This window comes from Linderina pennispora (genome assembly GCF_002104995.1).
Source record: "Linderina pennispora strain ATCC 12442 chromosome Unknown DL89scaffold_5, whole genome shotgun sequence".
NCBI lineage: Eukaryota > Fungi > Kickxellomycota > Kickxellomycetes > Kickxellales > Kickxellaceae > Linderina > Linderina pennispora.
The window spans coordinates 157,022-175,502 of NW_024468253.1; the positions used below are offsets into that span (position 1 = coordinate 157,022).

Consider the following 18,481-nt stretch of genomic DNA (forward strand, 5'->3'; position numbering starts at 1 on the left):
ATTGATTTATTGTTGGGCAGCACCGCCCGCGCTTCAAAACTTGTACCCTGTGTGGATGGCCACTGTGCCAAAAGTCAGGTTCTCGTACCCCTTGCCAATGGTGGTGAATCCGGCATCGCGGATCATCTGTGCAAACTCCTTCTGCGGCGGGAACTTGCGGATGCTCTCGACCAGATACTCGTACGACCCGCGGTCATTGGCAATCAGCTCGCCCAGCCGCGGAATAACATGGAACGAGTGAAAGTCATACAGGCTCGCCAGCACCGGGTTCTCCACGCGCGAAAACTCCAAGCACATGAACCGGCCCCCGGGCTTCAGCACCCGGAACGCCTCCCGCACCACCCGGTCCGGGTGCGTGCAGTTGCGGATGCCGAAGGCAATCGTGTACACGTCGAAGGACGCGTCGTCAATGAACTCCAGGTTCTCCGCATTGCCCACCGTGAACCCAATCCGCCCCTCCCGCATCCACTTGCTTGCCGCAAACCGCTTCTCAGCCCTCGCCCAAGCATCTCCGGGTTAATGTCCACCATATGCACCGACCCGCTGCCCTGGTTCTCCTTGGTCCTGGAACTCCAGGAACCGCTGCGCTATGTCGCCCGTGCCCCCGGCCACGTCCAGCAGCTTGGCATCTGGCGACGGCGACATCTTCCGGATCAAATGGTCCTTCCACAGCCGGTGGATCCCCATGCTCATGGCGTCGTTCATGATGTCGTAGTTTGAGGCCACGTTGGAGAACACCCCGCGCACCAGCGACTCCTTCTGCGCCTCCGGCACCGTCTTAAACCCAAAGTGCGTGGTGGTTTCATCAGGCGTTGTCCTGCTGCACAATGCGTGTGGTGCTCAGCGACCGCTGGATCAGGCGCTGGCTGGCGCGGCGGGCGCTGGAAACGGCTATGCGAGAATTCATGGGCTTTCCTTTGCTAAAGAGTCAGGCTCTAATAATTCGAGATTCGAAAACAAATAAAGAAGAAAAACGGACAGCCGAACAGGTAGAAAAAAAAAAAGCTGATACCTTCACTGAAACGCATGGGGCGTGCTGGAGTTAGAGTGCGGGAGGCTGACCGAAATCAGCTATCAGCTAGATGGAGGGGGCTGGTGATATTTTTTTGATTCCCTGATCTTTCCCCTTGGCTTTTACCACGGGTTGCGGTTGAACAGGTACGAGATGCTCTCGCCGTTGTGGTTGCGGCGGATGGCCTCGGCCAGCACCGGGGCAACGTCGATCTGCACCAGCTTGGACGACGCCGACGTCAGCTCGTCGGGGATGGGGAAGGTGTTGGTGACAATGACCTTCTGCACATAGGGGCAGATCTCGACCTCGCCCAGCGACGTGCCGCTGAACAGCCCGTGGGCAGCCACAATGTACACAGGCACGTGCCCCGCAGTTGACCATCAGATGCTCAGCCGCCGTCAGGAACGACGACGGGTGGTCGATCATGTCGTCCAGCAGCAGCACCAGCTTGTCGCGCACGTCGCCCACCAGCGTGATCCGCGCATTGCGCTTCTTATGCCATGACGTCACTGCCATCGGCGGCCGCACCGGCGGATCGGCCTGCAGGTGCGTCCCCGACACAATGCGGTGCAGATTCGCTGCGCTGCCGCCGGTGTTCCGCCGCACCGGCCCTTCCACCGCCATGGCCAGCGGATTGCGGACGCTTCTTGTGCTGCTCGGCAATGCCCGCCGTGGCCTGTGCGATTGCCTGCGCGTTGCGCGAAACCGACACGTCCGCCGGATCCGCCAGCTCCTCCAGCGGCGTATTGACCATCTCCATCAGCTGGCCCTCGTCGAACTCGTCGTCGTCGTCATCGTCCGATCGGTTCAGCACCTCAGGAGATTTCAAAGCCCGACTGCGGGCTGGCAGTCTCTGCCAGATCAAGCTCCTCGGGCTCTGCAGCCGCGTCGACCGATAGCGTCGGGCTCATCTGGAACGACGCCTTGCGCACGCCCTCGGCGATCTGATCCACGCCGTCTCCCGACGAGGTCTCCGGGATCGTGCGGATGTCCAGATCAACCTCCGAGCCCTGCCGGTCCAGGTCGCGCAGCGGCGACGACTGAGCCGGGACGATCCCGCTGACGGCCTCGGCAAACATGCCTGGCCCGCGCGGCATCTGCGGCAGCGTGTGCAGGGCTACCGTCGACGGCGTACGCGAGAACGGCCGCGTGCTGGGCGCATTGTCCGTGTGGATCAGCGCAAACGCCGAGCCGAGCCGGTCCGCCAGCGCCGTGACGCGCTTCGCCCCACCCGCATTCTTGGCCACCACCACCAGGTCGGTCTTGTCCACGCTGTTCTCGTCGTCGCCGCGCAGCACATTGTCCACCAGCCACCGCCCGATCGTCGGCTCCGAGAACAAGTTGTCCACGGGGATCGTGAAAAACCCAGACATCTGGCTTGCATGCAGATCCATCGTGATGATGTGGTCTGCCCCTGCCACCGTCAGCATGTTTGCCACCAGCTTGCCCGAGATCGCCCCGCGTCTCTTCTTCTTCTTGCTCTGCTTCGAGTACGGAAAGTACGGAACCACCACCGTGATCTTGCGCGCGCTCGCCAGCTTCGCCGCGCTCACCATGATCAGCACCTCCATCAGGTGGTCGTTGGTTGACATCGAGCCGCTCTGCAGAATATACACGTCCTTCTGCCGCACCGAGCACCCCAGATCCACCGTCGTCTCGCGGTTCGTGTACCGCCGCAGACTCACTGGCGCCAGCTCCATCCCGAGGTGCGCTGCCACCCGCTCCGCCAGCACCAGGTGCGACGTTCCCGCAAACAGCTTGGCGTTGCGCATCTGCTCCTTGAGGCTCTTGAGACGGTCCAAGTTTATTGCTGTGTCCGTTGGTAGTGGAGGACTGATTCTACAGGCTCTTCTGTGAATTCACAAGAAAAAGAGCCAACAAACAGGTAAGGTATCTGAACAGGGGAAAAGCTCAAAAATTGCAAATTGCCTCAATTCAAACAATAAATAGAAAGCACGCTCTAGATACCAGGGGGGATAAACAGGAGTACAAGGGAAGGAGAAAGAGATACAGCGACGAGATACGGGCGAAAGCAAAGGGGGCAAGAGCGATCACCCATGAAAATTTTTTTTACACTTTTCCTGATCCCGACGCCCCACTCCACCGACAGGTGACTTTTTTCTTTTTCGTCCTGCGACAGGGTGACAGAAACCGGCTCTTTCCCCGTGTTGACAAGACACACCAGCGTGAACATGCTTTCTTATCACCGTTCGGCCCTGGCCATGTGGGGCTGATGCCTGGGTATCCCGAAATCGCCTGTTTTGTGGCTAGAATAGTGCCTGTTCGTATTCAGAAACTGCTCAAATTTTCTTCTCAATCCGCCTTGACAACGTGTACTGTCCCGCCAGGTACGTCGGCAGCGCCAGCACAATAGCGTACGTTAGCGTCGGGAATAGCTTGACGCCCACCCAGTAGGCCACTGCCTAGGCCCCATGTACGCCGCCACCAGCCCCAGGAACACCGCTGATCCAACCGGCTCCTTGCTCAGATTGTTCGCATTCACGCCCAGCCTCGCCCACACGCCCAGCAGCAGCAGCAGCGGCGCTCCTGTCAGCCCCGCAAACGCCAGCGATACCACAGTATTGGGCATCTTCTGCGGCTGTGCAAACTGGTGGTGGATCTCGGGCTGGGCACCATACACGACCCTATGATCTGCCGTGCGCTTGCCGCCCACCTTGACATTGCCCAGCGGATAGAACAGCCCACCGTGCTCGAACGACCCCAGGACCAGCGCAATCTTGTACTCGCCCGGCGACCCGTCCAGGTGTGTGCGGAAGAGCTTCCGGCTGATGTCCATCTTGTAGCTGCCGGTCTTGGACATTTTCGCCGGGAACGCAAACTCGTCGCCCGTGGTGCTGTGCTGGAAGCTGACGAACGCCTGGTCGAGCTCCACCGGCTTCTTGGCCGTATCCAGCGCGTCAAACGTGATCGTCAGCGGCGTGGTTGCCTGCAGTGTCGGCACCTGAGCGAACTGCTTCGGGTACTGGAGCGTCTGGTCCAGGAGCTTGTCGCCCGTGCGCTCGGTCACCTTTACCTTGACGTTCTTTGTCGTCAGGTCGGCCGAGCCCGAGCCCAGCAGTGTGGCCAGGACGCCCAGTCCAGGCGAAAAATGCACCCTTGCTGAATCTCATTGCTGCAAATGGAGGTTTGGAGGAAAAAAGTACAGCTGTGCTCAGTCCAGGCGTCTGGCTAGCTCCTCTTATGTCCCAGCGGGCTTTGGCGTGCATGCTTTTTCGCTGGACCGCCGTGATTGGCCCCAGCATTTTTCGCGCTCTTTTTGCATTTTGGCATTTTACAAACTCAGTCCACGCTCTGTCAAATTCAGCAAGAAATCAGCTTTTCCCCCCTCTTCCATCCCTCATCATTTCACTCGCTGCCTCTCTTTCCACGTTCAAAATCAAACCTCAAATTAGGATGCTGAAGAAGCTCGTGTTTCTGTTCGCCATGCTGGCGATGGTCAATGCTGTGACCCTGCGCAAGTGGATTGCGTCGCATGAGAAGACCTGCTACTTTGCCATGGTCGACACTCCGGGCAAGAAGATCAACTTTTACTTTGCGGTAAGTTTCCTGTAGCAGCACCCACCTCCAGGCAGCAGCAGCAGCAAAACTGGAAAAGCGCATTTCCTAATCTCCAAATGCCACAAAGTAGGTGCAGCTGGGCGGCAACTTTGACATTGACTTTGAGGTCGAGGGCCCGAACAACCGCGCAATCTACTCTGGCGAGGCCGAGCGGCAGGGCGACTTTACGTTCACGGCGACGCAGAGCGGCGAGTATGCATTCTGCTTCAAGAACGGCCTGGCGACGTTTGCCGACAAGCTGGTGGAGTTTGACATTTCGGTGGAGGACGAGGCGCGGCCGGACGACATTTCGAAGCGCGTGGGCCGCGACGAGGTCGCCAACAGCATCGTGTCGATTGCCAGCGAGCTGCAGCAGATCACAAAGTTCATGAAGTACTTTAGGACCCGCGAGAACCGCAACTTCGCCACGGTCGCTTCGACTGAGTCGCGGGTGTGGTGGTTCTCGGCGCTCGAGAGCCTGTGCGTGGTTGTGGTTGCGGTGATCCAGGTCTACGCCATCCAGGCGCTGTTCACTGCCAAGCGGTCGCGGCTGTAAGAATGAGAGCCTGTTCCTGAGGGCCGTAGTCTCTGAATAAACAATTATCTAGTGCAGTCACTTGCATTGACTGGTATCGGGGAACGGCGCTGCTGCTGCTTTTCCACAATCACAGCATTCCGGCAAATCACCGCATCCCGTGCTGTGTTGCCTTAACCGGCACACGCGCCTAAACCGCGTCGCAGATTCTGGTGTCATGCTGGGGGAAAAATTTTAGGGAGGGGACCGGTAAACAAAGCCGTGATGCAAAACAGCCCAGGTCCTCTCGTTTCCACTTTGTAAACTTGCTGTTTGCTTCTGCTTCCTGATGTTTTTGTATTAACCACGCATTCCCTGTCTAATAGCCTTTCCCCCGTTCGCATTTCAAACTCACAAAACTCCTCACCTATTTTACCAGCGCAAAATAACCTTATTTCTATCCTCTCTCGTTTGTCGTTTTCCCCCTTAAACTTATTACACTATTTTAAAGCATTCTAGACCATATGAGCTCCCAGGTCATGCCTATTTCACAGGAATCCATCTCGCAGGAGGCTGCTGACGACATGGACGACCTCAACCAGCTGTTCCAGGACCAGCTTCTTGTAAGCCAGGTGCCGTCGAGCGTGTGGGGCGTCCTCCTATCCCTGACCCCTGAGGTTTACGACACAGTCTTGCTGGAGCGCACCAAGCTACAGCCCTTGGAGGACGGTGGCCCGGGTAGCTTTGGATACCATATTGGGCGGCATAAGACATGTGACGTGCGCATCCAGAACCCGCACATCAGCAACCACCACTGCCTGATCTACCGCGTGTCTTCATCGCCACCGCGGGTGTACCTGGAGGACACGAGCACGAACGGGACGTTTGTGAACGGGCGGCGTGTGGGCAAGAGCAAGCCGGTGGAGCTGCGGGACGGGGATGAGATCCAGCTGGTGCGGTTCCAGGCGAGCAAGGGGATGAAGTTCTTTCCACGACCGGTTTTTCGTGTTCCAGAACCTGGCAGTGCACCGGACGGAGCCGTGTTTGTTCAAGCAGAGCTACCTGCTGGCGGACCACCTGGGCAAGGGAGCGTTTGCAGAGGTCAAGGTGGCAATCAACCGGGTGACGGGGCAGCGGTATGCGGCCAAGATCATCGACCGAAACAAGATCACAAAGATCGAGAAGCGGCGCAAAATGGACAAGAACTTCCAGATCGAGACGTCGATTCTGTCCCGGGTGCGGCACCCGGCGATTGTGCAGGTGCATGGGGTGTTCCGCGAGCACGACAAGCTGTACCTGGTGCTGGACCTGGCGGCGGACGGCGAGCTGTTCGACGAGATTGTGCGGCGGGAGTTCCTGGGGGAGCGCGAGACGCGGCGGGTGCTGCTGCAGCTGCTGCTGGCGATCCGGCACCTGAACCGGCTGGGGGTGGTACACCGCGACATCAAACTGGAGAACATCCTGCTGGCAGACAAGGAGCAGCTGCGCATCAAGCTGGCAGACTTTGGGCTGGCCAAGATAGTGGGCGAGCAGACATTCATGAAGACCGTGTGCGGCACGCCGATGTACGTGGCCCCCGAAGTTCTGAAGGTGCGCACGCAGGGTGAGTACGACCGCCAGGTGGACATGTGGAGCCTGGGCGTGGTGCTGTACATCTGCCTATGCGGCTTCCCGCCGTTCTCCGACGAGCTGTCGCCGCCGCCCATGCGCGACCAGATCATCGCCGGCATGTACGCATTCCCTGCGCCGTACTGGGACAGCGTGTCGCCCGGCGCCATGGACCTGGTGCGCCGTATGCTGGCCGTCGACCCTAAGAAGCGCATCACCGTCGACGCAGCCCTGGCCCACCCGTGGCTGGGCGCGCGCCGCCGCGGCAACGTCTGGATACTGCATGGCGACGACTTTGTGGTCCTGGACCCGGACGCCGACGACAGCCAGATGACGCAGAGCGTTACCGTCGAGTCGTCGCAGCAGCCGTGGTCGTGTGCCAATTCGCTGCACAGCGCCGAGTCGCAGGATCTGCCGCCCAGCCCGCTGTCGCCGGGCGCTGCCAACACCGGCCGACCCGGGTCGGACTCCAGCGGGTGCATGGCAGCTTCGCGCGGACAAAAGCGCAAGATGGGCTCGCTCCTGCGCTCGCACTCGGACCTGGACGTCCAGACGACCACCAAGCGGTCGATGCATTTCCGCAGAATGTCGTCTGATGCCACAAATAGCCAGCCAGTCTTCAACATGTCGCTGGAGAAAAGCTGCACCAGGGCCATTGGCCCACTGGCGACTAAGGTGCCGCTTCTGATGGTGTACCCGCAGCCGCTGCCGCGGCCTGGTGCCCGCGAAGATGTGCCCAAGATGTGCTCATTTGATGCAGAAGCCAGAGCGGAGAATGCGGCAAAAAAGAAAGTCATTTGAAGAGGATCTTTGCGTGTTATGATGAAATTTTTACGTTATTTTCATTCACTGAGCATGTGGCTCGTACATGGAGCATGGGACGATTGTTTGCAAAATGGACGATGATAAATGGTGATAAAATAAGGTTAGGTAGTATACAGGAGCATTGACAAGAAGCTAGTAGTAATTTTTGGGAGGATTCAAAACCGAATAAGGCGCGCGCGGAAGCACCTCATCCGTTTGCGCTCCAGCACATGGAACACCTCGTCGTCCTCGTCCTCGGATACATCGTCGATCTCCGGGATAGAGCTCAGCGACAGCCTCGGCGGCGTGCCCAGCCCCTCGACCAAAAACCCCGAAGCCACCGGCGAAGTCGGCGGCGTCATCAGCATCACCGGCACAAACATTTTGCTCTGGTTCACCGGGCAGAACTCGCCCATGGCCGGCGAGCTATGCTGTATGTCAAATGTATTGCGTCTTGCAGGCTCAGCAGCCATGGCCGGCCGGTGTGTATTGGACGCGTCGCTTTTGCGCCGCCGCCGGTCGTTGCGTGCGATTAGTCCGCGCGCCAAAACGTAATCGGACGGAATCGGGTATGCTGGCATAAGCGAGGCCATTAGTATTAAAAAGGAGGAATAGAGAGGGGTATGCCTAGAATAAGAAAAAAGCGTATTGTGAATTTGGAAAGGAATAAAGTGCGAATATTTATACCCCTTCCCTTCACACATGGCATATCGATATGCTAAAAAAACTTTCCAACCCCCCGCTGTTACCCGAAAGTTACCCGGGGCATGGAATTCACAGTTGAGTTGCTTTTCTCCCATGTATGCGAAGGCTGGGCGCGAGAGACAAACAAGGTCGTGTTCCAACTCATGCGCTTCCCATGATCAAGTGGGCATTTTTTGGGTGCCCTCTTCCCCCGCCAAACAAAAACACTACTGCTTGATTCCACCACCCCCTTCTATTTTCCATCGCTTGACGCAAAAATAATGCTTTCCGCAGGCGTTAATATTGCAGGTTGCGCACTATACGCTGCGCTATGTGTGGAGTAAAATGCCTGAATGGGCTGCAAAAATTTAGGGATATACGCTGAACGATGAGCTTTTTTTTTTTTTTTTCATGAGGCTTGTTGTTTTCCTCCTTCATGTCAGCTGCCTGACTTGCCAATGAGAGGTGGTTCACCTCATATCGCTCGACGTCTCTCCCCTCCTGCCTACTGCCTGCTCCCTTTTTTTTGCAAATTCGCATGTATCAGTCCTGCAGCCCACACCCAGCCTTGGCGAAGTTGCAAGGGAAATATCGCATTCGCCATGCCCAGAAAGAAATGCAATACTAACCTATTATTAGGCTGCCTAGACAACCCTTGCCCATGACGACAGTACCCTGGGCAGCTTTTTTTTTTTTTTCAAACACCGCCTTTCCGGTCAGCAAAAAGAAACGCGTGCATATGGCGCGAAGGATTGGCCGCTAGAACCCCTTGGCGCTTTCTTTGGGGCCTCTTTTGACAGCACAAACATATGGCCTAATCCAAATATGCGGACTGCTTTTCATAAGCCATCTTCTGCCTTAACCAGATAAAAAGCTTGGTGTTTGCGAAATTTATTCAAACGCGTTCGCAAAGTGGGGTGTCCCCTGGGCAGAAGCATGGCACTTCTGAGACGAGGCGCAAGCTTTTTTTTTTTTTAGTTATTGTTGCAACGAGTACAAGCGAAGAATCTCGGCTTTCGTCGGTTTCGGTCATGCCAAACCTCGGTCTATTTCGCCGCCTGCTATTTTTGCAGTGGGCTGCAAGGTCACCGGGGGAGTCTGGGTCATGTACTAGAGTCACCTGCCAATTAGCAGTCATTGCATCATGCGTCCCTCCAGTCGGTCTGTGGCGGGCTGGCAGGGAGGGGAGGGATGGAAGGCTCTGCACCACATGGCGACCACGCGCCCAGCTTTATTTGCACTGCTGGTTTTCAAAGAGGGGACGATTTTTGTTGGTGGTCGCGCGGTTTCCGTCGCGGGCTCTTGCAACATAGGGCGTATTGCACAATGTCTTGCAAAAGTCATGTACTTATTTTACGGCTTTATTTGCTACTGGATACGCGTGAAGATTTCGAGACCCACCCTACTGCCTTCTGCTCCACCTGACCAAAACCCGACCAAAAGAGCCTATATACAAGAAAGCTGCTATTTCCTGCAACTGCGGCTATACCGCACTTGCCTGTCTTTTTTAATCCCCTGGCACCAAGAAGTAGCATTTGAATCCGTTAGGCATTGTCCTGAACACTCTTTGCGACTAAATAAATTCGACAGTGTGTTGTGATTGTCTTCCTACTCAGCTCCTGGGTGGCTTAGCATCTAGCAATCATGGCACTCCCACTTGGAACTCCGCAACAGCCGCAGTATTGCTGCAGTACATGGGTGGGTTGGTGACACGGCTCTGCGCAGGAAACGCGTACTGGGTTAGCAAATGTAGTTCCGCGTGAAGCCTAACTTGGGGAAGGGGAAATTGGCATTGCGCAGCCGATTGGCGACAATGGGTTGATCGAGGCAACCGCGTTTAAGGTTCGGTTTTCAATTAGTACATATGTGGACACATTAATATTAGCCATGCACTTCATATGCACGCCATGCCAATCTGCCCAACGGCTCGGAGATACCAGATGCTCAACCCTCATCCAGAGATTCAGATCCGGAACTGGATCCTTTCTAACTTGATCTGGCAAGCAGTAGGTTCCGTGATTAGTTACTCTTGATCATAGAGTTTGGGCCATGCCCTCATCATGATCAAGAATTCCTTCATCGTATATCGTGAATGCACATCATTGGGTATCTAAAAAGAGAATATCTGTGTAGAACTAGCAAATACTTTTAGGACGATCAAAGAGGCAGTGCAGAGGCGTATGTTGCAGTGGAGCCTTGCAAGGTGCTGTTTGTTTTTGTACCAAGCTTTTGTTTTCATTAATTGTATTGATAGACATGGGACCAGCAGAGCTTACCTTTACCAAAGCGCAGCTTGAAAAGGCCCGCTCCAAACGCATTACGAACATAACAGTCACCTTGGTGGTCCTTGGTTTGCTTATCATCCTTTCCTTGGCTGTGTTTGCGCTTGGGCTAACATTTGTAGTCGTAGGTGTAACTTGGGGATTGTTTGATGAAGGTGATGATTCGAGCAAGACGAATGTGTATGAGTCGAATATGCTCAAAGCTGGTATCCCCCTCCTTATCCTCGGGTTTCTTTTCGCAATACTGTTTTCGGTTTGGACACGAAGGTGCGTTGTGTTCCGCCGGAAGCTCCGTGCACTTGATACTCCACCAGAGTTCATTCTATCGAAGGAGGCTAAGAGGATCTTGCTGACAGAAGGCAGCACAGCAGAGAACTACACTGTCGTGGTAATTCCAGATACTGCACCTGCGGATAGCACACATTGAAGGTCTCCTTGATGACAAATACACAACAAATAAATGTCAGTTCTCCCCACTCCCAAATTTGCCCTTGTTTGGATAGTGGACGTACTTGTCTATTATAAAGGAAGAATTGGCTATAAACTGGTCTATAACAGCGTAGATCACCGATGCGCCTCACTCTTGGCATTATATAAATACCTTTCTAGATGCACACCCAGCATACCTCTGGAGATAGCTCACAGCTCCCTCTCAAGACTACTGCACAGGAAAGGGGTGTGTAGATATAAATGCGTCTTGGAAAAATCGCAAAGCAGGAAAATGTATCTTCTAGCAGACACTTTTTATATCCTTAATTTTTTTGACAGCGATGGAGCCAACAGTCCTCACCTTTACCAAGGCACAGCTTGAGAAGGCTCGCTCCAAACGCATTACCCTAGCAACAGTGGCCATGGTTTTTCTTAGCTTTTCTATCATTTTATCTGTAGCTTGCATTGCAACCGGGATTCTCTTTGAGCTCATAACTGGAGGCAGGACAGAACGTAGACCTGATGATATCGCTTTGGACAATAGAACTGAGAAGACTATCAAGGCCGGCTATGCATTGCTAGTTGTTGGATTTGTAGCAGTTATAGCTTTCTCTGTCTTGGTGAGAATGCGTGTTGTGTTCCGCCGGAAGCTCCGCGCTCTTGATACTCCACCAGAGTTCATTCTCGCGAAAGAAGCCAGGAAGCGCTTAAAGGCGCAGGGTATCATCACCAAAAACTTTGTTGTCATTGTGGCTCTAGATGATGCACCTACGGCGGATACCTCCTAACTTGTCTCTTATTATACATGTCGTAGCAATTATGTCAACTCTCACTCTTTCTCACATGCTAATTTAGTTCAACGATATACGCTAGCTTTTATTAGTAAGCAATAGTACCTGTATAAACTTGCCTTCATCATCAGTGATGATCAACCTAGCTTTGTCTTGGCACTATAAAAATATCTGAACACATGCGTTCTTGCGCATGTTTCTAGAAGGAATTCACAAGGACCAGCCGGGTATTATGTGTAAGGAGTGGGCTGATGATGATAAATAAGAACCAAGGGTTGCGTCCCTTTTGCGACTATATGTCTCCTGCCAGACAGTTTCTTATATTCAAACTCCCCTCTTATTATGATGGTTAGCGAGCCCATAGTCCTTACTTTCACCCAGTCGCAGCTTGAAGGTGCCCGTGCTAAGCGGATTAAAGCAAAAAAAAAGTATCGAGGCACCCTCTGCTTCACAATTTTAGCATTTTTATTCGGAATAGTTGGTGGAGGTCTTATTGGTTCGACTGCTGGTCGGAAGCGCCGTGGCTCTGATTTGACCGAGACGGATGCTCAGAATGAGATAGTCCGTAGAGCTGGCGTTGGGATTCTTGTCACTGGATCCATTATCTTTTTCTTCATAGTGCTGAAAGTGATAGGAACCATGATGTACATCAAAAAGCTCCGTGCAACTGATGCACCCCCGGAGCTGTTTCTCTCTGGTGAAGCCAAGAAGCGTCTGAAAAGAAGTGGGAACTATCCGAGCAAATACAAGATCGTTGTTGTTCCTGATGACACGCCTACTGACAGCTCCTAGTACCGCTTGCTTCAGTATCTACGGCTCCTGACCGTAAACAGCCTTTCTACAACATCCCTGGTGTATAACTGGTATCTACTTCTTTTTTCTGTGCCCTTGTTCGAAATTTGCAAAGAGCAGTGTATTAGGTAATCACTGGGTACTTAAAAGTACCATCCAACTGGTACTGGGTATTAAGATCCTTAAGAACAATGAATGGAACTGGAAATGCACTGCTTCTCGTCGCTTGCCCAAAAACAAAAAAGCCATTTTGGCAATAGCCAGATAGCCCACCTCGCTGTTGCAAACCACCTAGCATGCATGCACTCGCTGCCAACTGTCAGCCATTCTATTTTCAGCAGATTGAGGCCAAACAGCCCAGTGACTTGTCTCGGGCCAGATTCGCTTTTCGCGCTTTTCACACACCGCAGCCGTTTTGTCATCCTCTGCCTCTGAAAGGAAAAAATCAGTCAATCCGTGCACGTTATTCCTTCTAGAAGCACGGCAACTCGTATTTACCGATTTTCCTTGAATTTTCGCCCATAGACGAATATTTGGGGATTGCAACGTCTGGCTTAAGCGCTGATCGTCCCTCCTACCGTGATTTTTTCTAGCTCCAGCGCTCGCAGTGTTGCCGCAGCAGGTGGTTGGGAGGCTGTATTTAACGGCTGTGCGCCTTTCTGCATCGCCCATTCCATCTTCAAGCAACACCCTTCCCAACGTCGTTTCGTTCCCTTCCTTCGTTTCCTTCGCCTATCACCAGCAGCTATTCTTCTACTTAACAATGGCTACCTATGTTCAGCCTGGCAGCACGCCGTACTTTACTCAGGAGCAGATCGATGAGATGCGCGCTGAGCAGCACAAGAACGCCAAAAAGAGGCTGGCATATGGGCTTACCACCTCTATTATCGGCTTTCTTGTCAGTGTCGGTTTTCTAGGATACTATCTTTCGCAGTATTTCGGGACTCGGGGGCGCATTTACTATAGGGGACGATACAGCTACCGGTACAACGAAACCTACTTCACTACGCGTGCAGGTATTTCTGGTGCAGCTGCAGGTATTGGCCTTATTTGCATCATCTGCGTCATTGTCTCGTACAAAAAGACCATGCGGATTCTAAATGACCCGAGTGCACCTTGGCTGCAGGCTGTCCAAAACCCCAACACCAGTACCACTCATTTCGCTACCAAGCCCGAGTTCCAGAACCAGCCGTACCCTCAGCCGAACCAGCCGTACCCTCAGCCGAACCAGTCGTACCCTCAGCCGGATCAGCAGTACGCGTACCCCGCTCCGCAGGTGCAGCAGGGCCAGGAGCAGTATACTCCGCCGAACCATCCGCCTCCAGCGCAGATGAAAATGCCCAATGCCTAATTTCGTGTTTATAACAATCGTTAATAAAGAAAGTCGCGACTTTCATTCTATTATTGTAACCTAATCTTTTAGTTAAGAGCCAGGCAGCTCTCTCAACATACATGTAGCCACCAATACATCCCTCTGCAGCCGCTCTAGTGCCCTTGGCAATAGCTAATTCCAAACTACTGTAGATGCTGTACTGTTAGTGAGAGGGTATACACAGCATTGTGCATGAATCCACTTTGACCTGAATACCTGGCTTTGTATCTATCCACACAATTAGGTAAGCCAGCAGCCATCCAATTGAACACACCCCTGCTAAAAATAGCCCAGCGGGGACTAGCTGTCGGTCATCCAGTTTGGAGGCGCCGAAACAAATCAGTACCTCTGAAGACCGAACATTCGAATGATCTGCAGGTCATAACCATTCCTAAAAAATAAAGGACGACCTTTAAGCATGGCTTGCAATGGAGAAGCTGGTATTGGGGCAACGACACAGTAAAAAAAATCTACGCGCTCATTCTGTCACAATCCACTGATGGATGTAGACACGTACTGGGCACTCGCAGCAGGAGCGATCCGGACAACTTGTGGCTGCATCTTCCCTAGACAGCAACGTGAATGACAACAAAGTATTGTACCGTAGAGATATGAGCGTTTCTAGAGCTCGAAAGAGGGTTGGGTTGAAGATACTTGAGATACTGGCCAAAAATGAAATAGCAAAAGAAGAAGGAATCGATATGCTACGAGGCAATCGACTCAACAAAATATGAAACCATCGGTGGTCCAAGAATAAATCTATCACAAAACTGCTCCTGCTTTTGTGCCAACTGAGCACAAATATCAGCCATAGTCCTTGCTCGCCATTTATCGCTACTACGATGACGATATTCTAGCTGCTTGCTAGCAGCTATATTGTTTGATAGCGCAAGATCCAATAAGTCTAGAAAGTAGGTCACTTGGTATTGGCAAATACTGATTTCTTCTATTTTTGTCTGCGTTACGTAATGGCGGACATGCGTATACGACTCGCCCGCCCATCAAAGAACACAACATAGAATTAGCTGGAGGGTATAAAGTGAGAGTGCAGCCCAGGTCGGACTCTGGTGCACACCAACATAATAATATTGTGAACTTTTTTATTTTGAATAGTCATAGTCAATTATCTCATATCTAGATATAATGGCACACGCTAACGTACTATACACTACTGATTATGGTGTTGGTAGACCACCGCCTACCATTATCCAGGTACCACCCAAAAAGTACAGAAAATATCTCTTCTTCAGCATGTTCTCTCTTGGTATTTCAATTGTCAACTTGGGCGTAATGGGCTACCTCATCCACAGGTTCTTACAAGTGAAGAATGATAAAAGACAAATTACGTACGCCCTTAAAGAAGACGAAGAACGAAATAAACCTTCATACTATGCAGGCTGTATTGCTCTACTTGCAGTCTTCACTTCTATTAGCCTGATTATGTCAATCACTTTTCTTGTCAAGCACAGGAGAGTTTCCCGTTGATATTCCATTCTGTGCCAATAAATATTCGTCGTTTGATAGAACCTTATTAGAACCGTTAGTATGGTATTTGTTAGCCTTGAGGGAGTGTTCACAAGAATGTATGAAAATTGGAACTAAAAAGTGAGTGAGGAAAGGAAAAGGGGAGCCAGCTGGCCTATTTGAGTCCGATTCTGAGCGTGCCCGATCTGGTTAATAGCGAGATAGGAGTGGCTTGGGATTTTGACTTCAAATAGTTCTTCTAGTAGACGAGATCAGCAAAGCGTCTCCAAAAGTTGTTACTGTGGATGCTCTCAAGCACTGCTGGCGTGTCAGTAATTGAGACATACACATCCTTGCTTGGTGGGCGAGTAGGCAGGATAGTGACCATACTGGCTAGTCGAGCGGGGCGACTAGTAATAAAGTCTGCAGCTCCATATCCAAAATCTATATCGTAGAGTCCAAACCGAGACTGGTTTGATATAGTTGTACGTAGCCCATACATTTTTGCCCTGGTAATTGGGCCCATGTATAGGGCTGAGTGCTGGTTGATCATATCAATATAGGCTCTTATCTGTGGGGCCTGTACCCGGTTAATGGCGTGTCTGATTTTAATTGCAGCCTCAGCCAGCGTCTCGAACGTCGTTGCCTGGATGATTCTCTCGACTGGATTTGTCACCATAGACATGTACTGAGCATTTCCAATATAACCCATATCAGATATTCCGAGATGGCGGCGGCAATCGCATGCGATAGTAGTCAAATGGAGGTGTGCCATATCGCCAGACTTGCTTGGCTGGTCGATAAGTCCAGTCGTATTGGCAAACTGTGCCTGAGACACTGTCTTGGCGATCAATGCGCTCAGGGCATCGTTAATTGAAAGCCGGGGACCATCCAAGGTGCATTTCTGTACACCATCTCGCAAATACTCAAGCTTGTCATGGCCGATCCGGTAGAGGCAGCCTTGGTGGTCAGCATTTGGCCTTCTGGAATGAATTACTTTGTTGCGCTCCATTGGGGAAAGCAATGTCAAGGCTATTGCTGCTGGCGGAAGGTCCGTAATACTAACCCGGAGGAGATTATCGACTTCAGCTCGCGCGTCGGTAGGGTCACCGACAAGAACTGCACGATCAAAGCAGACAGCTATCTCAGGCGCAGATACTCCAGTCATCAAAGCTCGCGTTTCATCAGCCCAGCGATTTACGAAACTGTAGAACCCAGTACCGTCTGTGACACCATGGCAGCTACTGATGAATATGGCCACCCCAGATGACTCTCGAAACCTGACGATGTGGACATGCAGCATCTTTATCTGGCCAGTTGCTTGGTCAGGAACTGGGGTCATGCTGGTAGTCATCAACCCAGCAGGCCAGGTGCGTGGGTTGTAGCTGGAGGATTTGATGTCCGAAAAGAGGATATCCGAGGTTGACTCGAGGTAGTTTGGCATATTCAGGTCGTCCTTGTCAATGACAATTGCGAGTCCTCTGTCCGCGCGCTGTCTAAGGTATCCAAGATATACCGGGAACTTCTCCAATGCCTTGTAGAATGCCTCTCTGAGTACGCTGGTGTTCAGGAAGTCAGCATTTCTGGCAGTATTCTCGTAGAACAAAATAATGTCAGAGTTGACGACAGAAATACTCGCATCGACGTAGGTTAAGGGAATAACCTGTGAGGTGATCAAATTCATGAACTGTGACATTATAGCGCAATGAAGGATGAAGAAGGATGAAGAAGGATGATAAAAGGTGAGAATGATGGACCTCTAGCGGGCTGGAGGCATAGGTGCCTTTTATTGGCACCTGCCTCTAACATAATTGCAGTGGCATGCGAGCTTCCAAACAATGCAGTTTCTGCATCTTGGGGAACAATCGCTGGAGGGGAGGGGGGAGAGTGCGTGTGGCTGAGATTTTGAGGGAGGCAACTGTGGGATGGTTCAACGAGCCCTAGCCCCAGGTTCCATATGTACTGGTGGGTACGCAAAGTGATGTACAGATACGCTCCTACGCCACAATAGGTCAAACCGAATACACGTATGTCTTGGCTTAAGGAGGCCAGCCAGCCTTCCTTTTCCTAGCTCAATTGTATATTGTCAACTTTCTGAAAGAGTGCTCACGGGAATATATGTGGAACCAGATGCCTTCTTTTTAGCAGTGCTTATAATGGATCACAAATAAATAAGAGAATAAACAGTGCATGTCCAATTGACATTAGTCAAGATATTTAGGAAATTTATCAGGTGGTGTATTCTCCTAGTAGTACAACGACGCATGTGCTGATAAAACCAATATTAAAAGTTCACAAAAATATATTGGAAAACCAGTAGAAATCTCTGCTGCTAGGTGCTGGCGAGGAGTATTTAAGCAAATACCAAGTGCATACGGAGCCCTTAGCTAAGCTGCGCATGACCCTAGATAAAGCTGCACCAATCTCAGTAAGCCGCCTTGGGTACGATGGAACAATCCTAGTGGCATGGCATATATCTGATGAAAGGTCGGCGACCAATTGACTAACCACAGTTTATTTCAGATTTAGTGAACGTAGCGTGTTGTGCTACATAATCATTCGGCCTAAGAATTAGTTCAGTTTATTAATCCAGTTGAACAGTACTATGTACGGTTCCTGTCATGACGACAAGGACGGGGTGGCCTGGATTCAGGATAGGAGCTGGTAACCAGGTATCGCTAAGACGTGTGCAGGTACTCTGGAGGTGGAGTTAGATATACTAAAGTGAGCAAGTAGTTGGGAAAGGTTGTCAAGACGAGGGATCTCGACATGCCGCCGAAGGTGCCGGAAGTATATAGTTGTCTGCAGATGGTGTCAAGGTAATCGTGAATATGCTGTTATTACTATCTACAAGGACCATATACGCTAACATAAATAGAAATCATGTCCGAACCGGTTATCCTTGGTTCCTGGCTCAGCTGACGATGACTCGAGACCCGACCTGTCTTGATCCATGACTGTTTGTGGTTGCTTGGTTATATTTCAACAGCAACCCAGCCAGGAAAGTGTGCAATAGTAAGTAGATATCTGTGATGTCTATCACTGATACGTGAGGCACATAGATGTTTGACACCAATGTTGTAACTAGTACTTACATCTTACCTCACCATTACTTGTAGTTATTTATTAGTAGCCCAACTAATTCGTCGCACAAACTCTACACTCGTTGTG

The 18,481-nt window shown here is 51.8% G+C and overlaps 12 protein-coding genes across 12 annotated transcripts; 8 read left to right on the forward strand and 4 right to left on the reverse strand.

Moving 5' to 3' along the window:
• Nucleotides 1-33: 33 nt before the first annotated feature.
• On the reverse strand, nucleotides 34-907 carry DL89DRAFT_277977 (UbiE/COQ5 methyltransferase; the record flags this gene model as incomplete). Its single annotated transcript, XM_040889482.1, has 3 exons — nucleotides 34-509; nucleotides 537-817; nucleotides 849-907. 3 exons carry the CDS (start codon nucleotides 905-907, stop codon nucleotides 34-36), a joined length of 816 nt encoding a protein of 271 aa, XP_040744072.1.
• A 227-nt stretch (nucleotides 908-1,134) lies between these two features.
• Nucleotides 1,135-2,784, reverse strand: DL89DRAFT_274613 (phosphoribosyl pyrophosphokinase; the record flags this gene model as incomplete). Its single annotated transcript, XM_040889207.1, has 4 exons — nucleotides 1,135-1,317; nucleotides 1,367-1,521; nucleotides 1,655-1,826; nucleotides 2,134-2,784. The coding sequence occupies 4 exons, from the start codon at nucleotides 2,782-2,784 to the stop codon at nucleotides 1,135-1,137; spliced, it is 1,161 nt and encodes a 386-aa protein (XP_040744073.1).
• A 515-nt stretch (nucleotides 2,785-3,299) lies between these two features.
• On the reverse strand, nucleotides 3,300-4,023 carry DL89DRAFT_134906 (uncharacterized protein). Its single transcript, XM_040883355.1, has one exon. It carries the CDS (start codon nucleotides 3,831-3,833, stop codon nucleotides 3,393-3,395), a length of 441 nt encoding a protein of 146 aa, XP_040744074.1. The 5' UTR covers nucleotides 3,834-4,023; the 3' UTR covers nucleotides 3,300-3,392.
• Nucleotides 4,024-4,528: 505 nt separating this feature from the next.
• DL89DRAFT_222537 (uncharacterized protein) lies at nucleotides 4,529-5,126 on the forward strand (the record flags this gene model as incomplete). The annotated part of the gene is made up of 2 exons (XM_040884589.1): nucleotides 4,529-4,570; nucleotides 4,662-5,126. The coding sequence occupies 2 exons, from the start codon at nucleotides 4,529-4,531 to the stop codon at nucleotides 5,124-5,126; spliced, it is 507 nt and encodes a 168-aa protein (XP_040744075.1).
• Nucleotides 5,127-5,830: 704 nt separating this feature from the next.
• DL89DRAFT_206813 (Pkinase-domain-containing protein) lies at nucleotides 5,831-6,941 on the forward strand (the record flags this gene model as incomplete). Its single annotated transcript, XM_040884102.1, has 2 exons — nucleotides 5,831-6,042; nucleotides 6,068-6,941. Coding segments are annotated over 2 exons (1,086 nt in total), but the record flags the coding sequence as incomplete, so codon positions are not given.
• A 2,326-nt stretch (nucleotides 6,942-9,267) lies between these two features.
• Nucleotides 9,268-9,991, forward strand: DL89DRAFT_266711 (uncharacterized protein). The gene has a single exon (XM_040887191.1). The coding sequence runs from the start codon at nucleotides 9,325-9,327 to the stop codon at nucleotides 9,778-9,780; it is 456 nt and encodes a 151-aa protein (XP_040744077.1). The 5' UTR covers nucleotides 9,268-9,324; the 3' UTR covers nucleotides 9,781-9,991.
• Nucleotides 9,992-10,427: 436 nt separating this feature from the next.
• On the forward strand, nucleotides 10,428-10,934 carry DL89DRAFT_266712 (uncharacterized protein). Its single transcript, XM_040887192.1, has one exon. The coding sequence runs from the start codon at nucleotides 10,437-10,439 to the stop codon at nucleotides 10,887-10,889; it is 453 nt and encodes a 150-aa protein (XP_040744078.1). The 5' UTR covers nucleotides 10,428-10,436; the 3' UTR covers nucleotides 10,890-10,934.
• A 285-nt stretch (nucleotides 10,935-11,219) lies between these two features.
• DL89DRAFT_266713 (uncharacterized protein) lies at nucleotides 11,220-11,765 on the forward strand. The gene has a single exon (XM_040887193.1). It carries the CDS (start codon nucleotides 11,233-11,235, stop codon nucleotides 11,677-11,679), a length of 447 nt encoding a protein of 148 aa, XP_040744079.1. The 5' UTR covers nucleotides 11,220-11,232; the 3' UTR covers nucleotides 11,680-11,765.
• Nucleotides 11,766-12,016: 251 nt separating this feature from the next.
• On the forward strand, nucleotides 12,017-12,587 carry DL89DRAFT_266714 (uncharacterized protein). The gene has a single exon (XM_040887194.1). The coding sequence runs from the start codon at nucleotides 12,028-12,030 to the stop codon at nucleotides 12,472-12,474; it is 447 nt and encodes a 148-aa protein (XP_040744080.1). The 5' UTR covers nucleotides 12,017-12,027; the 3' UTR covers nucleotides 12,475-12,587.
• A 575-nt stretch (nucleotides 12,588-13,162) lies between these two features.
• On the forward strand, nucleotides 13,163-13,863 carry DL89DRAFT_266715 (uncharacterized protein). The gene has a single exon (XM_040887195.1). It carries the CDS (start codon nucleotides 13,238-13,240, stop codon nucleotides 13,823-13,825), a length of 588 nt encoding a protein of 195 aa, XP_040744081.1. The 5' UTR covers nucleotides 13,163-13,237; the 3' UTR covers nucleotides 13,826-13,863.
• A 1,070-nt stretch (nucleotides 13,864-14,933) lies between these two features.
• On the forward strand, nucleotides 14,934-15,409 carry DL89DRAFT_266716 (uncharacterized protein). Its single transcript, XM_040887196.1, has one exon. It carries the CDS (start codon nucleotides 14,990-14,992, stop codon nucleotides 15,329-15,331), a length of 342 nt encoding a protein of 113 aa, XP_040744082.1. The 5' UTR covers nucleotides 14,934-14,989; the 3' UTR covers nucleotides 15,332-15,409.
• A 1-nt stretch (nucleotide 15,410) lies between these two features.
• On the reverse strand, nucleotides 15,411-17,041 carry DL89DRAFT_266717 (uncharacterized protein). The gene has a single exon (XM_040887197.1). The coding sequence runs from the start codon at nucleotides 17,004-17,006 to the stop codon at nucleotides 15,570-15,572; it is 1,437 nt and encodes a 478-aa protein (XP_040744083.1). The 5' UTR covers nucleotides 17,007-17,041; the 3' UTR covers nucleotides 15,411-15,569.
• Between the last annotated feature and the right edge of the window lie 1,440 nt (nucleotides 17,042-18,481).

Coding starts and splice junctions, on each gene's coding strand:
- DL89DRAFT_266712 (XM_040887192.1), top strand. CDS start 10,437: ATGGGACCAGCAGAGCTTACCTTTACCAAAGCGCAGCTTGAAAAGGCC.
- DL89DRAFT_266713 (XM_040887193.1), top strand. CDS start 11,233: ATGGAGCCAACAGTCCTCACCTTTACCAAGGCACAGCTTGAGAAGGCT.
- DL89DRAFT_266714 (XM_040887194.1), top strand. CDS start 12,028: ATGGTTAGCGAGCCCATAGTCCTTACTTTCACCCAGTCGCAGCTTGAA.
- DL89DRAFT_134906 (XM_040883355.1), bottom strand. CDS start 3,833: ATGTCCAAGACCGGCAGCTACAAGATGGACATCAGCCGGAAGCTCTTC.
- DL89DRAFT_266715 (XM_040887195.1), top strand. CDS start 13,238: ATGGCTACCTATGTTCAGCCTGGCAGCACGCCGTACTTTACTCAGGAG.
- DL89DRAFT_266711 (XM_040887191.1), top strand. CDS start 9,325: ATGCGTCCCTCCAGTCGGTCTGTGGCGGGCTGGCAGGGAGGGGAGGGA.
- DL89DRAFT_266717 (XM_040887197.1), bottom strand. CDS start 17,006: ATGTCACAGTTCATGAATTTGATCACCTCACAGGTTATTCCCTTAACC.
- DL89DRAFT_266716 (XM_040887196.1), top strand. CDS start 14,990: ATGGCACACGCTAACGTACTATACACTACTGATTATGGTGTTGGTAGA.